This window comes from Mycetomoellerius zeteki, unplaced genomic scaffold (genome assembly GCF_001594055.1).
Source record: "Mycetomoellerius zeteki isolate Tzet28-1 unplaced genomic scaffold, Tzet1.0 scaffold72, whole genome shotgun sequence".
In the NCBI taxonomy this organism is placed as follows: Eukaryota; Metazoa; Arthropoda; class Insecta; order Hymenoptera; family Formicidae; genus Mycetomoellerius; species Mycetomoellerius zeteki.
Window position 1 is genome coordinate 308701 of NW_017257742.1, and position 18330 is coordinate 327030.

Below are 18330 nucleotides of genomic sequence, written 5' to 3' on the forward strand. Positions count from 1 at the left end.
TCATAAATATTACATAAAACATTTAGTCTATATTTTAATAATATTTCAAATAAAGCTTTATATAAAAAAAAAATATGTCTAAAATATTTATATAACATTTCAAAAAATGAATATTAATAAATATTTATCATAAATATTCTGTGCTGTCTGGGATGGAACGCACTCCCCGTGAAAGCGCGGCTGACACGTGCGTTTTCTAGGTCAATACAATTCCAGCAGAAGTGCGCGAGCGTATCCGAGCGCGGGCCCTGAATAACCTCACTTCTCTCCGGTACAGTCGCCCGTGGAATTATTGACCACGCTATGTAAATGTCGCAAAAGGCATCTCTCATATGTTACCGTACTCCATAATGCAATCAACGGATTAGTCATCTATAAAAACAAGATCAAACCGAACGGCGCATTGCGAACGTTTAGATTGCATTAAACATTTATCAAATTAATCCAAATCGCATGGTGTTGGAATAAATCGATTAGACACGACGCGATTTACTCCAATTCGGTATCCCAGCCCTTCTCACCGACTGTACTTTTCCCGCGTACAGTCCGCGGGTCAAGTATTGACCGTCCCGCGTCAGGACAAGTATTGTCTCGCGTCGCGAATTCGCCACGTGGTTAATTTATTTACGTGACTCGGGAACGCGACGAGGAAGATGCCCAAGGTACACCAGGCACATATCGTGCGCCGATCGCCCCGTTGAACTTCGGCGGGCCGAAACGTCGGAGGGCCCGGAATTTCGAACGGCACACCTGTCGCTCGCGTCGATCGCCGCGGACTGTACCGACGATGGCGCGGTACAGTCCGCAGGACTCTGATTGACGACGCGCGACGATCTTCAGTGAGACTCTCCAGGAATCTGAGGAACCGGAGATTCCGCGAGCCGCGGGCGCGATCGGGAACCTGGACTACGTGCGATCCGCGTCTCGGCGACGCGGCCGCGTCGCTCATCTCGCGCGCGTCTCAGGCGTCGCGACGCCGGCCGCGGGACAAAAGAATCTCAACGGACTGTACTCGGCGGCAGTTGTATTGACCGCGAACGCGTGTCCCTCCCGCTGGGTATCCCTTCGTCTCGCTGCGGCGCGGAGCAGGAGCGGTGAAAAAAGGAGAGACTCTCACGTTTTGGCGAGACGAGAAAGAGGCCAGAAAGGACCTGGTGCGACGTTTGGCGAACGGTGGTGACCGTCGCGCGCGAACTCGATGCGGGAGCGACGTGCCCGCGTCCGCGGGTGAAAGGAAACCGACGGCTCCGCGAGGATCCCGTCGAGACGCTCTCCGACGACGCTCGGCGATGTCGACGACTCGGGAACGACGACGACGCTCGCCGTTGAGTTAATCGATTCTGCGAGAATCCAGATCCCTCCAGGATGCTCTCGTGTGATCGCGAAGCCGAGCTTTGAGAGAGAAAGAAAGAGAGAAAGAGATTCGAAGGCGACGATCGGTGGTCGCCTCTCGTCACGTGATTCGCGTCCTTTCGCGTACGTCACACGTCGCGTGCGATTTAAATCCCCGCTTGTCCCGAAGACGAGGAAGATGGGCAAGACGAGAGGCGTCCACGAGACGACTCCCGAATTGAGGAATCGGATGGTGGGAATGTACGAGGCCGGTCTCGGCCTGCGAGAGATCGCCGCCGCGGTCAATTGCTCGGTAAATAAATCTTACGTATACATTTCTATGAAACTACAGATAAACATTATTATTATAGATAGAAATTATATTAATAGATCAGCCTTAATCTCGGTTTGACTGTTTTTCTAGTTCTACGAATTAAAAAACGATAAAAAGTAAGTTGAACCAAGATTAAAGTTAATCTACATTGGTCCATTTTTATCAGTGTAGATGAATTTTAATCTTGGCTTAATTTATCTTCTTCTTGATATAAGTATTTTTTTTAAATATGATTTTTCTAATTGGAACTAGAAGATAAAGAGTAAGTTAAACTGAGATTAAAATTAAAATTAATCTATATATATCCGTCCAGTTCTATCAGTGTAGATTAACTTTAACTTATCGGTTTAACTTATCTTCTTCTAATCTTGATAGAATTAGAAAGGATATGATTTTTCTAATTCTTAGAACTGAAAGAAAATATATAAAAAGTAAGTTAAATTGAGATTCAAGTTAATTTACATTAGTCTATTTCTACCAGTGTAGATTAGTCTTACTCTCAGTTTGATTTACTTTTTATCTTTTTTTTTTTAAGAAGATAAAACTTATAGATACAATAAGATTTACTTTTTATTTTATTAGGAGTAAGTTGAACCGAGATTAAAGTTAATCTACATTCCTATCAATTAGTCATTCTTTCGAATTGATTCATTTTTACTGTTCTTAAGACTAGAAGAAGATAGAGCGTAAATTAAATCGAGATAAAAGCTTATCTACATTGACAGAAGTGGTATTTCTTAATTTGTAATCCTAATGCAAGTGGTCTTTATGTGCTTTATTGAATTTTCACGACACTGCCTAATAAGAATACATTTGCTAACATCTTGACTGCTTTTAGCAACGTACAGTGAAGAGATGGCTGAATAGATTTGACAAGGAAGGCACAGTGGAGACACGGGAGCGATGCGGCCGCAAGAGAGCCACTACTGTAGAACAAGACGAAGCGATAATTCGTCTGGCCACTCAAACGCCCATAACGGCGGCGAAGGCAGTGCTTCCTGCGTTAGGTCTCACCTGTTCCGTGGATACCGTGAGAGAAAGGCTGCACAAGGCTGGAATCCACAACTGGAGCCCCTCGCGCAAATACATGCAGAGGATTCCATTGGGGTTAATATTTCTAAGTACATTCTGGTTTAGATTTTCTTCAAATATTAAGTCTGTTCTTTTTAGCTAAACTTCTTGCAAGGTTCATCTCTTTCCCCTTTTTCTTTCCATGTTGGAGAAAAAAAAGAAATGTCGCAAAGGTTCAACTGAAAAGAAAACAGTCGTTATCTTGCAATCTTAAAATATATAATAATACGTGTAGAAATACATTAAAGACGTCAAGTTCAATAGGTTCTACTTTTGTCCTTCAGCTTATACTTGGTATAAAGATTATATAACAAGCGTACAACATGTAACTTTATTTCAATTCGAAATTGTTTAAGTAGAATCTCTCAGATTTTAAATGTAAAAAAGCAAGCATTCTGTTTATAAGGCTAGTTCTAAATAAGCTTTTAATATCTCGTCTCTGATTATGAGATTAATTTTCCAGTGATGCAGACGGCGCAGCGATTCAACAAGCGGTATGGCGGCCGACCGGTACCCAATTAGGTAAAAAGAAAACTCCCAAAGACTCGAACAAGTCCGAGAGGAATAATGTTACGGTTAAAAAGAAGAATCCATTGAAAAAAGTGAGATCTCGAGAGGTGTACGCCGACGATGGTGCACCGACGGAAAGTCTAAAGCAGAATCAAAACACCGAGCAACAACAGCAACAACAGCAGCAGCAACAGCAACAGCAGCAGCAACAGCAACAACAACAGCAACAGCAAGAATTCGTGTTTCCTCAGCAAAATCTTCCTCCACTGCCTTCCGCTCCTCAAGTCACCGAAATGCAACCCTCTGTATCCACGAATCAGACGGAGTTTGGCAACGCATTGAGTCTAGTGCAACAACCACAGCCCATTTATCAACATCCGGGATTGAACATGGTACAAAATTGGCCGTTGGATTTGGTGCAAGGGAGTCATCATTATCCACAGGTTTGTCTTTTGATTATTTTTAAGACAAATATGCATATATATAATGCTTGTATATCGTCTACAGGGACAACCAAATCCTTTGCCTCACGAGCATCCACCACCGCCGACGCAACTGCAAGAGCTACACACACAGCAGGAACAGCAGCAACATCACGCGCAACAGGCCCAGCAGCATGTGCAGGCACAAGTACAGACACGACTGCAGGATCAATCGCATCAGCAGAATACTCAGTCTCATCACCACAATCTCGATCAGCAGCGACTGACCGTGGAGCATCAGATTCAGCAACAACATCAGCACTTGCAGTCCGACAGGCGTCCTAATCTCGAGCAGACGAACGAGAACGTAGGATCGGACACGTGTAGTTCTGGCGATTCATTCGTTCTAAGAATCAGTCGTTCTAATAGCGAGTCATCCTGCGAATGTCAACAGAATAAGAAATCGTCGCGGAAAGGCAAGAAATCAGGAACGGAACGGCAGAGGAAAACAAAGAAAGGCGGCAAAGCGAAGGGAACGTTAGAGACTAGCGTGGAGATCAGGAATCGTATGATCGGAATGTCCGAGGCTGGACTGTCCACCTTGTCCATTGCGCTGGCGATCGATAGATCGGTATGTCGAAAATATATTGCTCTTATTCGGTAGGTTTTAAATTAAGCTAGATGTAATTCATATATTGTACGTCTCATCTATTGTAGATCTCTAGATTATATGTGAATAGTTATGAAAGTTGTATTACAAACTCGAGAAAGTTAACACAAGAGATTTACATGGACATGATTTTGAATTAATCAGGAACGTACTGTTAAAAGATGGTTAGAACGTTGGCATAAGGAAGGCAATGTACAAACGAAGGAACGAAAGGGTCGACGTAGAATTACTACCAAGGAACAGGACGCGGCCATCGTCGCGATGGCCACTCAGCACCCTCTCACCGCCGCTAAATATGTAGCACCTGCGCTAGGTCTTAAGTGCAGCGTGGATACAATTAGAGAGAGGCTTCACAAAGCTGGGATACACAGCTGGAAGTTGGGCAAAAAGCAAGGGTTAGATGAATTATCTGTATAATTTTTCTTTTGAAATGTTCTTTAGGAACTTCTAAAAAATTTTTATAGAGACTGAGTTTGTTGAGAAATATATTTTTATTCTAATTGCGAAACACATTTTTTATAACGTAAAAGTAAAATCTAATTAATGTTATGTATTTTTTTTAGCGAAGGCAATGCAGTCCACACAGTTCATTTGTGGCAGCCGAGCGGCAACCGTCCTAACAAACCGAAAATGCCGGGAGAAAAGAAGAGGAAGAGTAGTGATAAGAAACGTAATCAGATAATGAATAACAGTCAAAAACGTATCATGCGGAAGAAGAAAAGTATCGAGCCGCCGCCACCACCAAAAGCGAGTTCACCTCCAGCAAACATAATACAGGAACAGCCTGCATTACCGTTCCATAATCCTGGAAACAGTAAGTGTTGAATAATAATAATAATGTTTCCTGATAATATACACATATGAGGAAAAAATTAATTTCTTTAAATCACTTTTTAGTGACAAATTATGTTTCGGGTCCTAACATAATGCAACCGGTGCATAATATTGCCGCACCACCTCCCGCACTGCCGCAACCACAACCACCTCCGCCACCACCAGCACCACAACTGATGCCGATGGGCCCAATAATGCAACAGAGACCGGACTGCAGATTGGCACCGATAGTTCCACCCGTGTCGGGCCCGAATAATTCCGGCGTCGCCTATCCATCGTGCATGGTCGGCGGTAGTAGTCACGCCAGTCACATGGAACAAACAGACCCTCTAAATTACGAGCCGTATATTTGGAGTTTTTAGACACATCAGTACGACAATCTGAACCGTATATGATCCATCATTTTATTAGAGCACCGCAAGATTGTTTTTATGAAAAGGATTCCGGCAATTGAAAACGTTTGAGAATCGGTGATGTAGAGATTTTGTCAATACGATTAAGATAAATATTTTAACATTACGACTTTTATGTACGATTTAACTTATACATAAATTGCAATATTAGAAGATACGTCTATGTGCATGTGCAAGAAGAAAGCTCGATAATTTTATTGTTATATCTAAGAAAAAATTATTGACTTTAAAGAGAAACTTTTATAATACCATACAGCGTTTAGACCAATTTAAAACATGAAAAGTATAATATGTACATATAGAATCGTATAGAGTAGAGTGAAGATATACGTCACGTTTATTTTGCTAAATATCCTCTCTTTAAATAATGTGCAGTCACATAATTAAATCATTGTATATTAAAAATTGATTTTTATACAATATGATCAAATTCATTGAATTAAGGTTTAACATTTATGTTGTAAATATCTTTAACAGCTGAAAGAAAGCATGATCTGAATATCAAATGAATTTAGACACAAATATCGGCTAATTCGGCATGTAAACTACTTATTAATAGCTGTAATGTAGAATAGAAAATCCAAGAAACTTCTTAACGAATCCAGTGATAGATCTATTTTCGATATATAACTCCTATTCGATCCTTTTTTTGTGAGAGTTATATATATCCATAAATGACTTTAGTATATATTCCATATATTTAATTAATATATATGAATCTACTTTAAAACTACAGTACAAATTGGCACGTTTCAATTAGAAAAGTGTAGCAAATCAATTTCAAGCAGGCTGTCAAAATCCAATGTGCAAACTCCTTTTCTCTATGATATTCTCTATGATAATAACAAATTTTTTTATGATTAATGCCATTACATTATCATAAGTTTATATTATCGTTTCACATACACCAATCTTTCTTTTAATGCAGCATCCAATTAAAGATTAGTATTCGTTATATAGTTTTTTTTAAACAAAGCAACATTGATATTCGTCCGCATACAATTACCGGTGGTACAAATGCAAAATAGTGCACTAGTTACACGAAAAGTGTGTGAGATATTGTAGATAAATTTCGTTGGTATTTCAAATGCCCATCTTCCTTCATGTATTGATATTAAATAGAGTATTATGTACTCATATCGAATGAGAATGTGACCCGTTGTATTTTACAATACATGACATTACGTCAACGATAATATCGTCATGTATTGTATATATCACACGATTAATAGAAATATTTTCAGCTACTTCCACTGAGATCTCCATCCCGTTTTGTATTTGTTTTATAAGGGAAAATAAAAACAATTATTAGACTCATTATCCATACTGTGCAGACTGGTTTTTCTTCTTTAAGAATAATATAAATGTATTTTTTTATAGAAAGAAAGGGAACACTAATCTAGTCGATTGCATGATCACATGTAGCTTTACTTCGAATTACAACTACAATTCCGCTTTTTATCACGTGAGCTCCCAGATTTGTGAGACGTTATTTACGACCGCGTTGGGATTACTTTTGTGGAACATGAAGTATCCCTGAATCTGTGCCGGGCTGACGTTTTTCTTGAAGGACATGACGCTGTTCGAAAATTCCTTTGCAAGTGCACCGGAATCCTTGCCCGGTTCCTTATAAAATCTTAAAAACATTTGCTCGACCTGATTTGTACTGCACCATCCTGAAAGATAGCATCGAAATAATTATTTAGGTTTTCGTTAATTTTATTTCTAATCTCTTATTTTTCTATACGTACCGATGTATTCTTTTACATCGACTCTACCCGGTCTAACGAGCGCAGGGTCTAATCTACCCAAATAATTAGTCGTCATAAATAATATTCTAGCTTCTGTAGAAGCCACACCATCCAAACAGTTTAATAGACCACTGAACGTTACTCTATTGAGACCATCGTACGCTGCCTTAACTGAAGTTGAAAGCAAAATATGAGAATAACTAATTCATTCATTGTTCTAATATCTTGTTTGTGCTTCATAAAGTGGAATCTACCTTCTTTGGAATCTTCCCTACTGGTAAAAGCGGCATCGATATCCTCCAGCAGGATGATCGTTTGCTGCGGTGCTACTGCTAATAAGTGATTCAGTCTGTCATCCGTCAGACCTCTTTCGGATAAATTTAAAACACAAATACCGCGTTCCAATTCCCCGGCTAACGCGGTAATGTACGAGGACTTGCCGCATCCTGGAGGTCCATGTAACAAGTAGCCCCGGCGATATGGTATCCCTAGAAAGATTGTAGTTCCTAATTCTTGGAAAAATATATACATGCAGCATCGGTTTTTCGATCTGCTAATGAACGACATCGAACGTTTGTATTTAGGACAGAAAGTATAAATCTAAGGCTGCCTTCCCATGGAGAAACAACGGAACGGAATATTGACAGAAAAGAGATAGGACGAGGGTTATCCTCATCCTATCTCTTTTCTGTCAATATTCCGTTGCGTGATTTCTTTCTCCATGGGAAGGCAGCCTTATAGTGAGTTCTGTCACTCGTACTACACAGGATTAATATACATAAAGGCTACTTTATATAAAATATCTAAATGCAGTGGCATAATATAATTAATTTGATTGCCACAATGAAATGATATTCTGTTAACACTAGAATTATCAACGTTTCTTATTCACTAAAAGGAACAAGTGAATAAATTACTATGAAAATAAAGAAAGTAATGGAAAACTAAATTAAAACCTATTTTGTCAATATAAAAGACATAATTAGTTAAAAATTGAAAACTTTAGAATCCTATCTTTTACACAAGAATATTATTAATCTAAAAAATAGAAATGGTTAACAATGACCGCTCTTACTTCTAGCATTTAATAACATGATAATATCATTATTGGGTATTTAATTGTTTAAAATATTTATATACATTAACTTCATTAATTTCATGTCTAGCTGCTTTTAGTGTGCATTATCTAATCTACTGTAATGCAAGTGGCTGAACTGAATTCGCTATTAGGTTTGCGATTCGATACCTCTTTCACTGTACCACGACGGATTATTGATGAATTCCCGACAATCGTTTAATATCCTCTCGGAGACACCGGTATCTAGGACCACCGATTCCAGCGGTCTCCTCTTTCTGGCATGTCCAAACTGTCGCCATTCACTCCCCATGGCAACATACATTATAGTCTTTCCCTCGTGTTCCTTCAAAGCCATTTGTCTGGCTATACGAATTAAGAATTGCCTCTGATTTTCCGAGTCACATAATATGTCTGTAAATATTTTAACAACTCAACCTTCTTCGAGAATATTGAAGTATATGCTTCTGTCTTTGCCAAACGCCGTCAACTGCACAGTTTCCCATGGTACGCCCATATGTAGGTCTAAAGTCTGTTGCTCCCTGGTTCTTTCTACCTTTATCCAGTTGCCTTTATATCTGTAGAAATTAGAAAAGATTGAAGACAGTCAAGCCGGAGAAACTTCAATTTTAGTTTGAAATAAATTAATTTAAAATAAATTGTAATCAATATAGCTTTTCATTTGGCGAAACAAATGTTGTTCTGTCTTCGTTACTCAATGCTTTTGAATATCAAGAAAGATAGAATGATGTTTATGTCGACTTGTGTCACTAAATTACACCCAAATTTTATTTTTTAGCAAGAAGTATTAGCGTTTGAAAAATTTGGCTATATCCTGACCTGAAAAAGTGAGTTCCTATGCTAGGAATAAAGTCGTATTTGGTTTTTACATGACCAGTCTCTCTTTGTTCGAAACTGGTTTCTACAGAGAGATGCTGTGTTTTTCGTGCGCCTTTGTGCGTGATCCATTGCAGAAGCCACTGATAACTCTTATCGCGACATGGAACTTCCAGAGTGATCATATAATGTCGTCTAATAAAAATAACATATTAAATTAAATAAACAAACTTTACTTAATAAAAACAATCAATATTATAAAGTTTGCTATACAAAGCAGGTGTTTAGCATTGTACCTAAATAATATAGCTCCAACCTGAACGCCTTTTCTCAACAAGGCAGCTCCAGCTCCAAGGCCAAACAAACCAAAGCCAGCGCCAAAGTAAGGATTATCAGACAGAGCTTGCACGTATTCGACAAGTGTCATGATGCTGCACAATTTGCACAGATAGTAACATAAAAATTTATTACGTATATTACAGATGAGAATCGATAATAATTAACAATCTCTCCCTGTCGGAAACTTATTCATTCAGTCCTCCAATTATAAAAATCATTATAGAATTATATGTAAACAAATACAATGTGTTGAAGTATGGGAGTATGTTGTTCCACTGGATAGTGAAGTCTTCAATCTTTCTTCTACAAAGTTATATAACGCCTTGTATCTTTAAATCTGTTGTCGATGTCTTCTCTTTATTTTCTAAATAAACTTTGAGTTGAAGTATTAATGGACAGAGGTTATGTTATCAATGTCCATCGGTGATACATGATGATGCAAGAACAAACATTACGATTGAAGAAACGTGCACATAAAAACGTTTTGTACAACATTCCGTGGGATATTCTTGGGTTAATTTGCTAAAAAGTGAAAAATGCTTTCAGCTTTTCACGTAATTCCTACATTCGAGCACGTGTCGCAGATGATGCAGCCAGAAACAACATTCCAATGCCGATAATTACAGAGCTCTGTAATTTAAAATATTTTGGGGATGATCTTAATTACTCCGAATCGGCACTCCTTCAAGAGTAATGCGTTATTAAAAAAATAATAGCGAAGAGTGCAGAAAAAAAATATAATTAAGATATCATTAAAAAATATAATGTATTTATTTCATTTCCATATAACGATTGAGGGAAGTTGACACGTTCAAATCGATGTTAAAAATATTTCTTATTTCTACTCGAAACAAACTGTAACATTTAATGTTTTGTTTATATTAGTCCATTTTATATTTTATACGATAATAATATATTTAATATAAATGGAACAATTAAGATAACAATGTAACATAAATCGATTGATAAACATTAATACAAAAATTAATACATTGAATATATTTTATAAACATTTGGAAATTTAATTGTAAAAATTTTTTTCTTACTATCAATATATAACTCGGCATTAGAAAAATATATCACTGTATGTATTTAAATAAGGAAACGAAAGAAAAGAAGAAAAAGAGAGAGGAAAAGAAGGAGAGAAAAAAATGAAAAAGAAAAGGATAAAGAAGATTAGAAAATTAATTTGCAGTCCTCTGTTACAAATGATTATATTTCATTTTATGTTACAAAAAGAACCTTTTACTACGTATAATGTACCATTGTTTGATGAAGTCAATTCCAGGTGTGGCTTGAATACGCATCTTGTCTTCTCTCTCTCTCTCTCTCTTTTGTCTTTTCTCTGTTCTTTAAATGTATTCTTGCAAATAATAATCACTGAACATCTACTTAACAGCTACTTCCGAGCTGATTTAAAATGACTGGCATCCCCGTACCGATTAACTCTCAATAAACGCAGGAGAAAAAAATCACGAAGTTGCTACAAACGTCAGCTGGTTCCGGGATCATTTCTACGTTAATGTTAAACAGTCTATTATAGCTACGGAGAAAATATAATTACGCTCGTTGACGTTCGTATAATATTTGTATGTGTATGTATAAATTGTTCGTGCTAATCTCCACGATGTTGGTACGTTTTTTAGACAATGTATTATTAATAATGCCGTAACACTAAAGAGTGCATTTACAATATGTACAATATTCTGGGTCCATGCTCCAAATTTTGCTACAAATAAGATCTTTCTTTTTCTTTTACGATCGAGAACAGAGTGTAAATAATTAAATAATTAAATTAAATACGTTCCTACATTCGCTACTTAATACATTAAGAAATTTATACATTAAGTCAAAGAATTAAAACATAAATCTATGTAAATGCAATTGACATTAGTAATCACAATTAACTTATCTTCCGTGGAATATCAAATTAATTGAGCTATATGCATATTATTTATTAGGATGCAATTAATATTTAATCCTAATCGATATTTGCTTCAAATTCACTTTTCTTATTTTCGCGGGCCCAATTATTATAAATTAATATTCCTTTATTATTAATGTATCTATATTATTGTTCTATAATATTAGCATTAAAAACATCTTGCTTGGTTCATAGTCCTTTTTCTTGTTTATTTCATTTTAAAATTAATTGAGCCTTAATTTAGTATCTTAGTTTTAATGTATCTTTAAAGTTAACATAATTTTTTTACATTTTAAATTTCAAAATTCGAGGAACAAAATTATTATATGTAACTTAAAATTATGTGAGAAATATTTATTCCAAACAATCAATTTTCAGAATCATAACGTAGTTGAAGAAAATGTTCAGGTCCACGAATGGAGCCGCGAACACCGATTAATTAATATCATATAGTCATAAGGCATTAAAAAATCGATGCGATCTTTCATTTTTAGTGCCACATAAAAATGTCCTACATTAACAATGACGCCTTTTAGAAGCGACTGGTTACAGTAAAAAAAATACGGAATACCTTCTGATAGGGTCGTGCAGTTCGCATAATTATTACCAGAAAATAATTTCTCCGACTCTCTGATTGACAAAGTGCAAAAATATCTCACGTAAATGCAACATGGACCCAATTACAGCGCAGCATCCCGACGTCCGCCGAAACGTTTTACTCGCGCGTCGTTACATCGAGAGTTCACCATGGAATTCTCCTAGAGCTAATAATTCCAGTATGTAATATACACAGTCGGTTAATTAAATTAACCGACGAAATTAACTTAATTTCTTAGTCTATGCCGTTACAGCTAATCGGACTCGTTACCTGAGTCCCATTCTTTTCTCTCTCTCTCTCTCTCTCTCTCTCTCTCTCTCTCTCTCTCTCTCATACTTCTAGTCTCACATATTGTGATCTAAACGCACCACCGTCGGGAAGCTCACCGGGCGGGACGCAATAAGAGCTTTTGTGGAAGCCTTGAGCAAATCTGTCCGCCATCTGTTTACCAATCCTTGGCGGACAGATCCTGATATTATTGTTCACGATGTACCCTCTTCTTGGTCTTTTCTCTAGGTTACTTCACTGGATCTGTCTCAAATTCGCTCTATTTTTCTTCTTTTCTTTTATTCTCTTCAGCTTAATAATCTTAAACACGAACTTGACGAATAACTCGGTTGCGTACTCTTTGGGATCCTTTTCAGAAAATACGATTTACAGAGTTTAAAGGAGATTAAAAGATACAGGCAGGTGAAAAATCATTAATATGGATTATTAAAATGCAATGTCGGTCGATAATGATAACTTGACAAGTGAACGGCACAACAGAGGAAGGATTTTTTTTAAAGATTTTTTCAGAATAATTATAATGCAATAAAATAACGCAAAAATAGAAATTCACGACGCCGGTACGCAACCTTTTACGACGTGAAGGAACTTTGTGAAGGACGTAAATGTACTGAAAGACCGTGTCGCATGTCGGTCCCTCGAAAGGACAGAATTGTTTTTGGCAAAAGTTGTTGAAGGTGTGCGCTTCCACGACTGGACTATTTAATTCATTATTTTTAACTATTTCGGAAATTGTGCTTCATTATCTTTTCAGACATCAATTAACAAGAAGCAGAAAGGTTTTAATTATAATATAGACTGTGTTTCAAAATTCACTGCCACCTCTGAAAATCTATAGTTTACGTTCACTAGAGATTTTCACTTATAGATTTTCAGATTCATTGGCAGTGAATTTTGGAATACAGCCACAGAAACCCCATCAATTATCTTATTAGTAGAGATAATACTGTTAAAGATAAATATCGAAGTTTCATTAAATATAACATAGCTATTAAACATCGATAATTATGCACAGTTCCCGAATTACAATTATTATCTTTGTAGTTACAATACGAATTAATACGTTTGGATCTCTCTGACGCTAATGTCTCTCCAGTCACGTGGAACAGCGCGGACGGCTAGGTAGAGTCGAGGACGAAATTTCTCGTGAAAAATAGTGAGGACAGCTTTCTCGAAAAACGGAAAGATCTTTCTTTTTGCCTGGCTCGTTCCCGACGGTGGTGCGAGGCGAAAAGGGAAGGGACGGTGGTCTGAGACTGGCTCGGTTTGTGGACACAAATTAGCCCGACCTGTGTCTAACGCCTAAATACGAATATTCCCACTTCACTTTTACTCTCGCAGATTATTACTTAGGAATTAGAATTAACAGATAAAATTAACTATCCAGAGACGAGTGCACCAATGTAGATTAAAGTGATTAAACGAGTTTCTTCTTCTCTTATCTCGACATTACAATTAATTTTAAAATCTAAAAAGAGGTAAGGACCGTTAATTGAGTTATTGCAATAAGCTAATTACAAGTTAGTGCGCGAGTAACTCTTAATAAAGTGAACTAATAATATCGTTCTACTAACTAATAATAATAAACTAATAGTATAAAAGAAGATACATAAAATAAGGAAATAAATCACGAATGAAATAAAAATCTGAGAAAAATGGCTTTATTCCGGAATAAAATATGATCGACGTTGAATTGTATAAAACGGGAAATAGTGTCTTTATTCGCGACACACGTCGTAGACACAGGTGACGCGATAATTACAAGATATAGATATAATATAATAGCGACAACTGATCAATCGATTGATAGTCGATAAACGATCGATAAATTCTCTTTAGGTAATTTGTCGTACCGCGACAAAGCCGACAGACAATAGTTACAATAATAAATATACAATTGCAGCAATAATATCGATAATAGCAATGATAATAAAGACAATAGTAGTAGCCGCCATAACAAATTTGATTGACTGACAAATCCATGACATTTACGTTGTATACATGTAAAATTTATCTTGCAGGACGCTCTATTACATTTTTAAATTGTGTGTACATCACAATATGACATACAATGATAACAATATTTATAAAATACTAACATGATCGATACTTCTTCGAAACTTTGTAATTGAGTTATATAATCGGTTGTCTTAATTGGAATGATTCGCTTTGTAATTTTTATAAGTCATACATATATATCACTAGAAAGATATATGTGTGTGATACACGATCTATCTACAGAACATATCGAGATAAAAGAGCATCCTGCGAGTTGCGCTGAGCACACTTATCACGATAATTACACTCCTAAAAGAGTACAAATAGCGGTAATCAATAAAATTGTAATTAGAGCTCTCGTCGCGTGCCCCTTTGTTGAAACAATCACTTCGTAACCTCGCCGAACGAGATCAGCGACGATTGTTATTAACGTCAAGTGTTAATTGCCTTGCGAAGCGCCTTTTTCACAATGGAAAACATATACATAAAAATATAAATAAACATAACTTAACAAATAATGAAACTTGTACATCGAGTAGCTGCATTTAGTACAGTAACTCAATATAATAGTTAACTTCTAATGAACAATAGGTGTAGGTTCAACAAGCTGCCAAGAAGTCAACGTAAATGATCTAGAGCCCATGTTTAGGCCATTCCTATAACAAAATTGCGAACGAAAGAACATCATATCGCGCGTTGCGAATTCCAGAATTAACAACGAGAAAACGTATAACGATCGTCGATGAGAAAAAATAAGCATTGGATACTTGGACCTGGAACAACTTACTCTGCGGCTCGAAGAGAAAAAAAATATGTTCAGAATTATAATTTGCTAAGTCTAAAATTTATAAAATTCTTTCTTGTGACATCGAAATAAATAGCATTCTTCAGATAGCACACAAATATTCTATAAATGTTCTATAAATATTTATTAAAAATATTTGTGTATTCTCTAGGGTGAGTTCAGATTTTCTAACCGGGTGTTCCTCGTCACTTATAGGGTGCGTTCGCTTTTGAGCTCAGAACACTTGTAAGCATCTTTTGTTTAATATTTGATAGACAACAAGGATGAAATGGTGCATGTGAGCGTAAAAAACGTTGTTACATCCAAAGTTGTTCAGATTTCTTTCAACTCTCCTTCAAAATAAAGCGGGGAGCACAGACTTTTGTATAACGCATAACACGTAATGCATAAGAAAATAAACCAATCAAAGTCCTTCGTTTTCTTCCTTTCCATGAAATAAAGAACTATGATTGGTTGAATTTCTTATGCCTTACGTGTTATGTGTTATGCAAGAGTCTGTGCTCCCCGCTTAACTAAGGCTGCGTTCAAAAAGTTCAATTAGGTGCATAGATACCATTTTATCCTTATTTAAGGAACGTTCGGTGAACAACAAGAATAAAATGATACTTGAATGCACCCAGTAGACCTACTCTTGTCTATTTAATGACAATTTTATTACTAGTTAGAGATGTCATTGCGCAGGTATTTTACATAGTGAAAAAGCTGTGCAACGATAGTATAACAAAATCGAACTGTCGTTAAAAGTTACAGAATAGGCCTACAAGTGAAATTTCTAAACGCGACTTAAGCGTAGCATTCAGACTCTTACTCGGGCGACAGTTAAGAGTCAGGTGGGTTTTGCTTAACTTTGAGTAATTATTAGAAAATCCGTCGACATTTTAAATATGTGGATAGCTGCTTTGCTTTGTTTTGTTTGTAGATTATGGCCATCGTTCTTCATGCAAACATAAGTTTAACATTCAAGTAATATTAATACACGTATGATTAGGACAAAGTCTTTTGATAAGAATCAATATGTTTTAGTTTAAATAATGAAGTGTTTATATTTAAATCTAGTCGTGTTAAGAATTTGCCATATTTGAGCAATATTTTATAAAGTAAAGTCGTATGGACTAATTGTAAAAAAATATTTTCAGACACTTAAAAAAATTAAATATCTTCTACAAGCATAATATAAATATGTGGATGAGAAATGCTTGCTGCTTGCGTCCTATGCGAAACTCACAAGTTAGATTTATTTCTTTTGTATTTTATATATATATATAATATATATATATGAGATAGTATTTAATGCGGTATTTGTACTTTATATATATATATATATGTGTGTATATACATATATCTTACGGTATTTAAAAACATTAAAGTTTAAAGCAAGTTTAAAGAACATTAAAATATTAATTGTCAATGAACATTAAAATGTCGGAATATAAGAAGTTGAGGATAAAGTCGACAAGATCGGTAATATGTAATCTTTGAAAAACATATATGTATCTATATATATAAAAAATATGCAACGCTAATCCATTACACTTTAATTAATAAATATAAAAATTTGTGATAATATTTTTTAATATAACGTATGTGAAATGATGTTGCACAAAAAATCTTGACTTAAATAAAACATGTTCGAATATTCTGAAATTAATTAATATTAAGAACATTGATATTTTATAAGAATATTCATAGAATATTTTGTGCTATTAAAATTATTATTAGTCTCATATATGTTTCTCTGTAATATTATTTTCTCTTCGAAACGCAGAGCATGGATCGTCCCGTTTCTAGCATACTAAATATTCCTGCGACAACGCGTAAGGATAAAACGATTTTTCACAGACAACAAGAAATCGGTAAAATAAAACAAATGAGCATATGGGTGAACGTTGATGCAGCCGGGTGGCGGGTGTAACCTGAAGTGATACTACTTGGAAGATGGGTCCCTATATCGTGTATTTTATTCTGCTATCCTTTAAAATTTTCAAGTCTACTTGCCTACGACATTCCATCTCGCTACTTTGATTATAAATGCTACCGGTCACGCGCGATATTTAATATTGTCTCTATGTGGTATGAGATGTAAAATTCCTGCGTCTTTCGCTATCTACTTACAAACGTTTCTTATGCCGTGCATCCCCCTTTATGCTTTTTTTGTCCGACGAAACGTTCCGGAGATTATTATGTTACATTACAGATCATCAACAAAATATCCTTTGAATCATTTAGAATACATAAAGCGTTAATAAATAAACGTGCTGAAGCGATAATAGAGTTCGACGAATCGAAACGTCTGAAACGTAGTGTTCTCTCCGTACAATAAAAACGATCGAGAATATATCAATAGAACGCTTGCGCTGATTTAACAGTTTTGACACGGTTTACACGCGTCATCGTGGAACGTATAATTCGCATTAAACACGCACGTGGCGACTCCGCGAGCAGCGGGGCGCTGTCAACGAAAGTATGTATCCCTACACTCCATTATAATTCCTAAATTCCTCTACTAACAATAGTGGTAACACAAGGCAGAGTTTCCTGAAGAGACTCTATGATATGGAGCAAAATCCATGGGGTGTAAAACTGAACATTTCGAAGCCCTTCAAAACGCAGCCCTTACTCCCCCGTTCACCGAGCGCGATTCTCCCCCGTATCAGTGAGGACGGCGTCATCGTTTCCTTCTCTCTTTTTCTTCTATTGTTTCATTTTCTCAAGCACTCACGCGTGCCCGTTCATCCCTTTGTAAAAATACGCGTCGAACGAAACGGTTATTACGGATAACGAGACTGCGGACGTTCTCTCTAACGAAGAAGACATTTAGTATACTCACTAGAGTCCTCCAGACCCGCGAAACGGGCCTGGCAACGAGCAGTAGAAAAATTTGAAAAGGTTCTCAAAATCCTCGCTTCTCTCAGAATATTTTACTCCACATCTTCATCATTTTCTAGAAGAAATCTCTGCCTAAGTGGGGACGGTTCGTCTGTTGCGACAGTCGCGGTCTACCGCGTCCGTTCGCGCCGGCGGCGTGTCTCCTGGTGTTGCGCAGCTCCCGATCGACCTCGAGCTCCTCCAGCTTCATGGTAAGGCCGAGCTTCTGTTGCACTGCTAGGCGCAGAAGCTGATTCAGCGTCT

At 36.7% G+C, this 18330-nt stretch overlaps 3 protein-coding genes across 3 annotated transcripts in view; 1 reads left to right on the forward strand and 2 right to left on the reverse strand.

The window, feature by feature from the left end:
* Positions 1-1531: 1531 nt before the first annotated feature.
* Positions 1532-5561, forward strand: LOC108729287 (zinc finger homeobox protein 4). Its single transcript, XM_018458335.1, has 7 exons — positions 1532-1645; positions 2505-2773; positions 3201-3690; positions 3755-4300; positions 4484-4734; positions 4903-5153; positions 5237-5561. The coding sequence occupies exons 1-7, from the start codon at positions 1532-1534 to the stop codon at positions 5533-5535; spliced, it is 2220 nt and encodes a 739-aa protein (XP_018313837.1). The 3' UTR covers positions 5536-5561.
* A 712-nt stretch (positions 5562-6273) lies between these two features.
* Bcs1 (Bcs1 chaperone) lies at positions 6274-10183 on the reverse strand. Its single transcript, XM_018458293.1, has 7 exons — positions 9546-10183; positions 9253-9444; positions 8851-8990; positions 8584-8778; positions 7592-7825; positions 7338-7508; positions 6274-7262 (listed from the first exon to the last, which is right to left on the reverse strand). The coding sequence occupies exons 1-7, from the start codon at positions 9674-9676 to the stop codon at positions 7048-7050; spliced, it is 1278 nt and encodes a 425-aa protein (XP_018313795.1). The 5' UTR covers positions 9677-10183; the 3' UTR covers positions 6274-7047.
* A 7709-nt stretch (positions 10184-17892) lies between these two features.
* The window catches only part of BicD (Microtubule-associated protein Bicaudal D), an 8493-nt gene continuing 8055 nt past the window's right edge, over positions 17893-18330 (reverse strand). The window contains 2 exon segments of the mRNA XM_018458354.1: positions 17893-18326; positions 18328-18330. The exon segment at positions 18328-18330 is cut by the window's right edge and continues 82 nt beyond it. Of these exon segments, the coding sequence (XP_018313856.1) occupies positions 18143-18326; positions 18328-18330 (187 nt within the window). The 3' untranslated portion in view covers positions 17893-18142.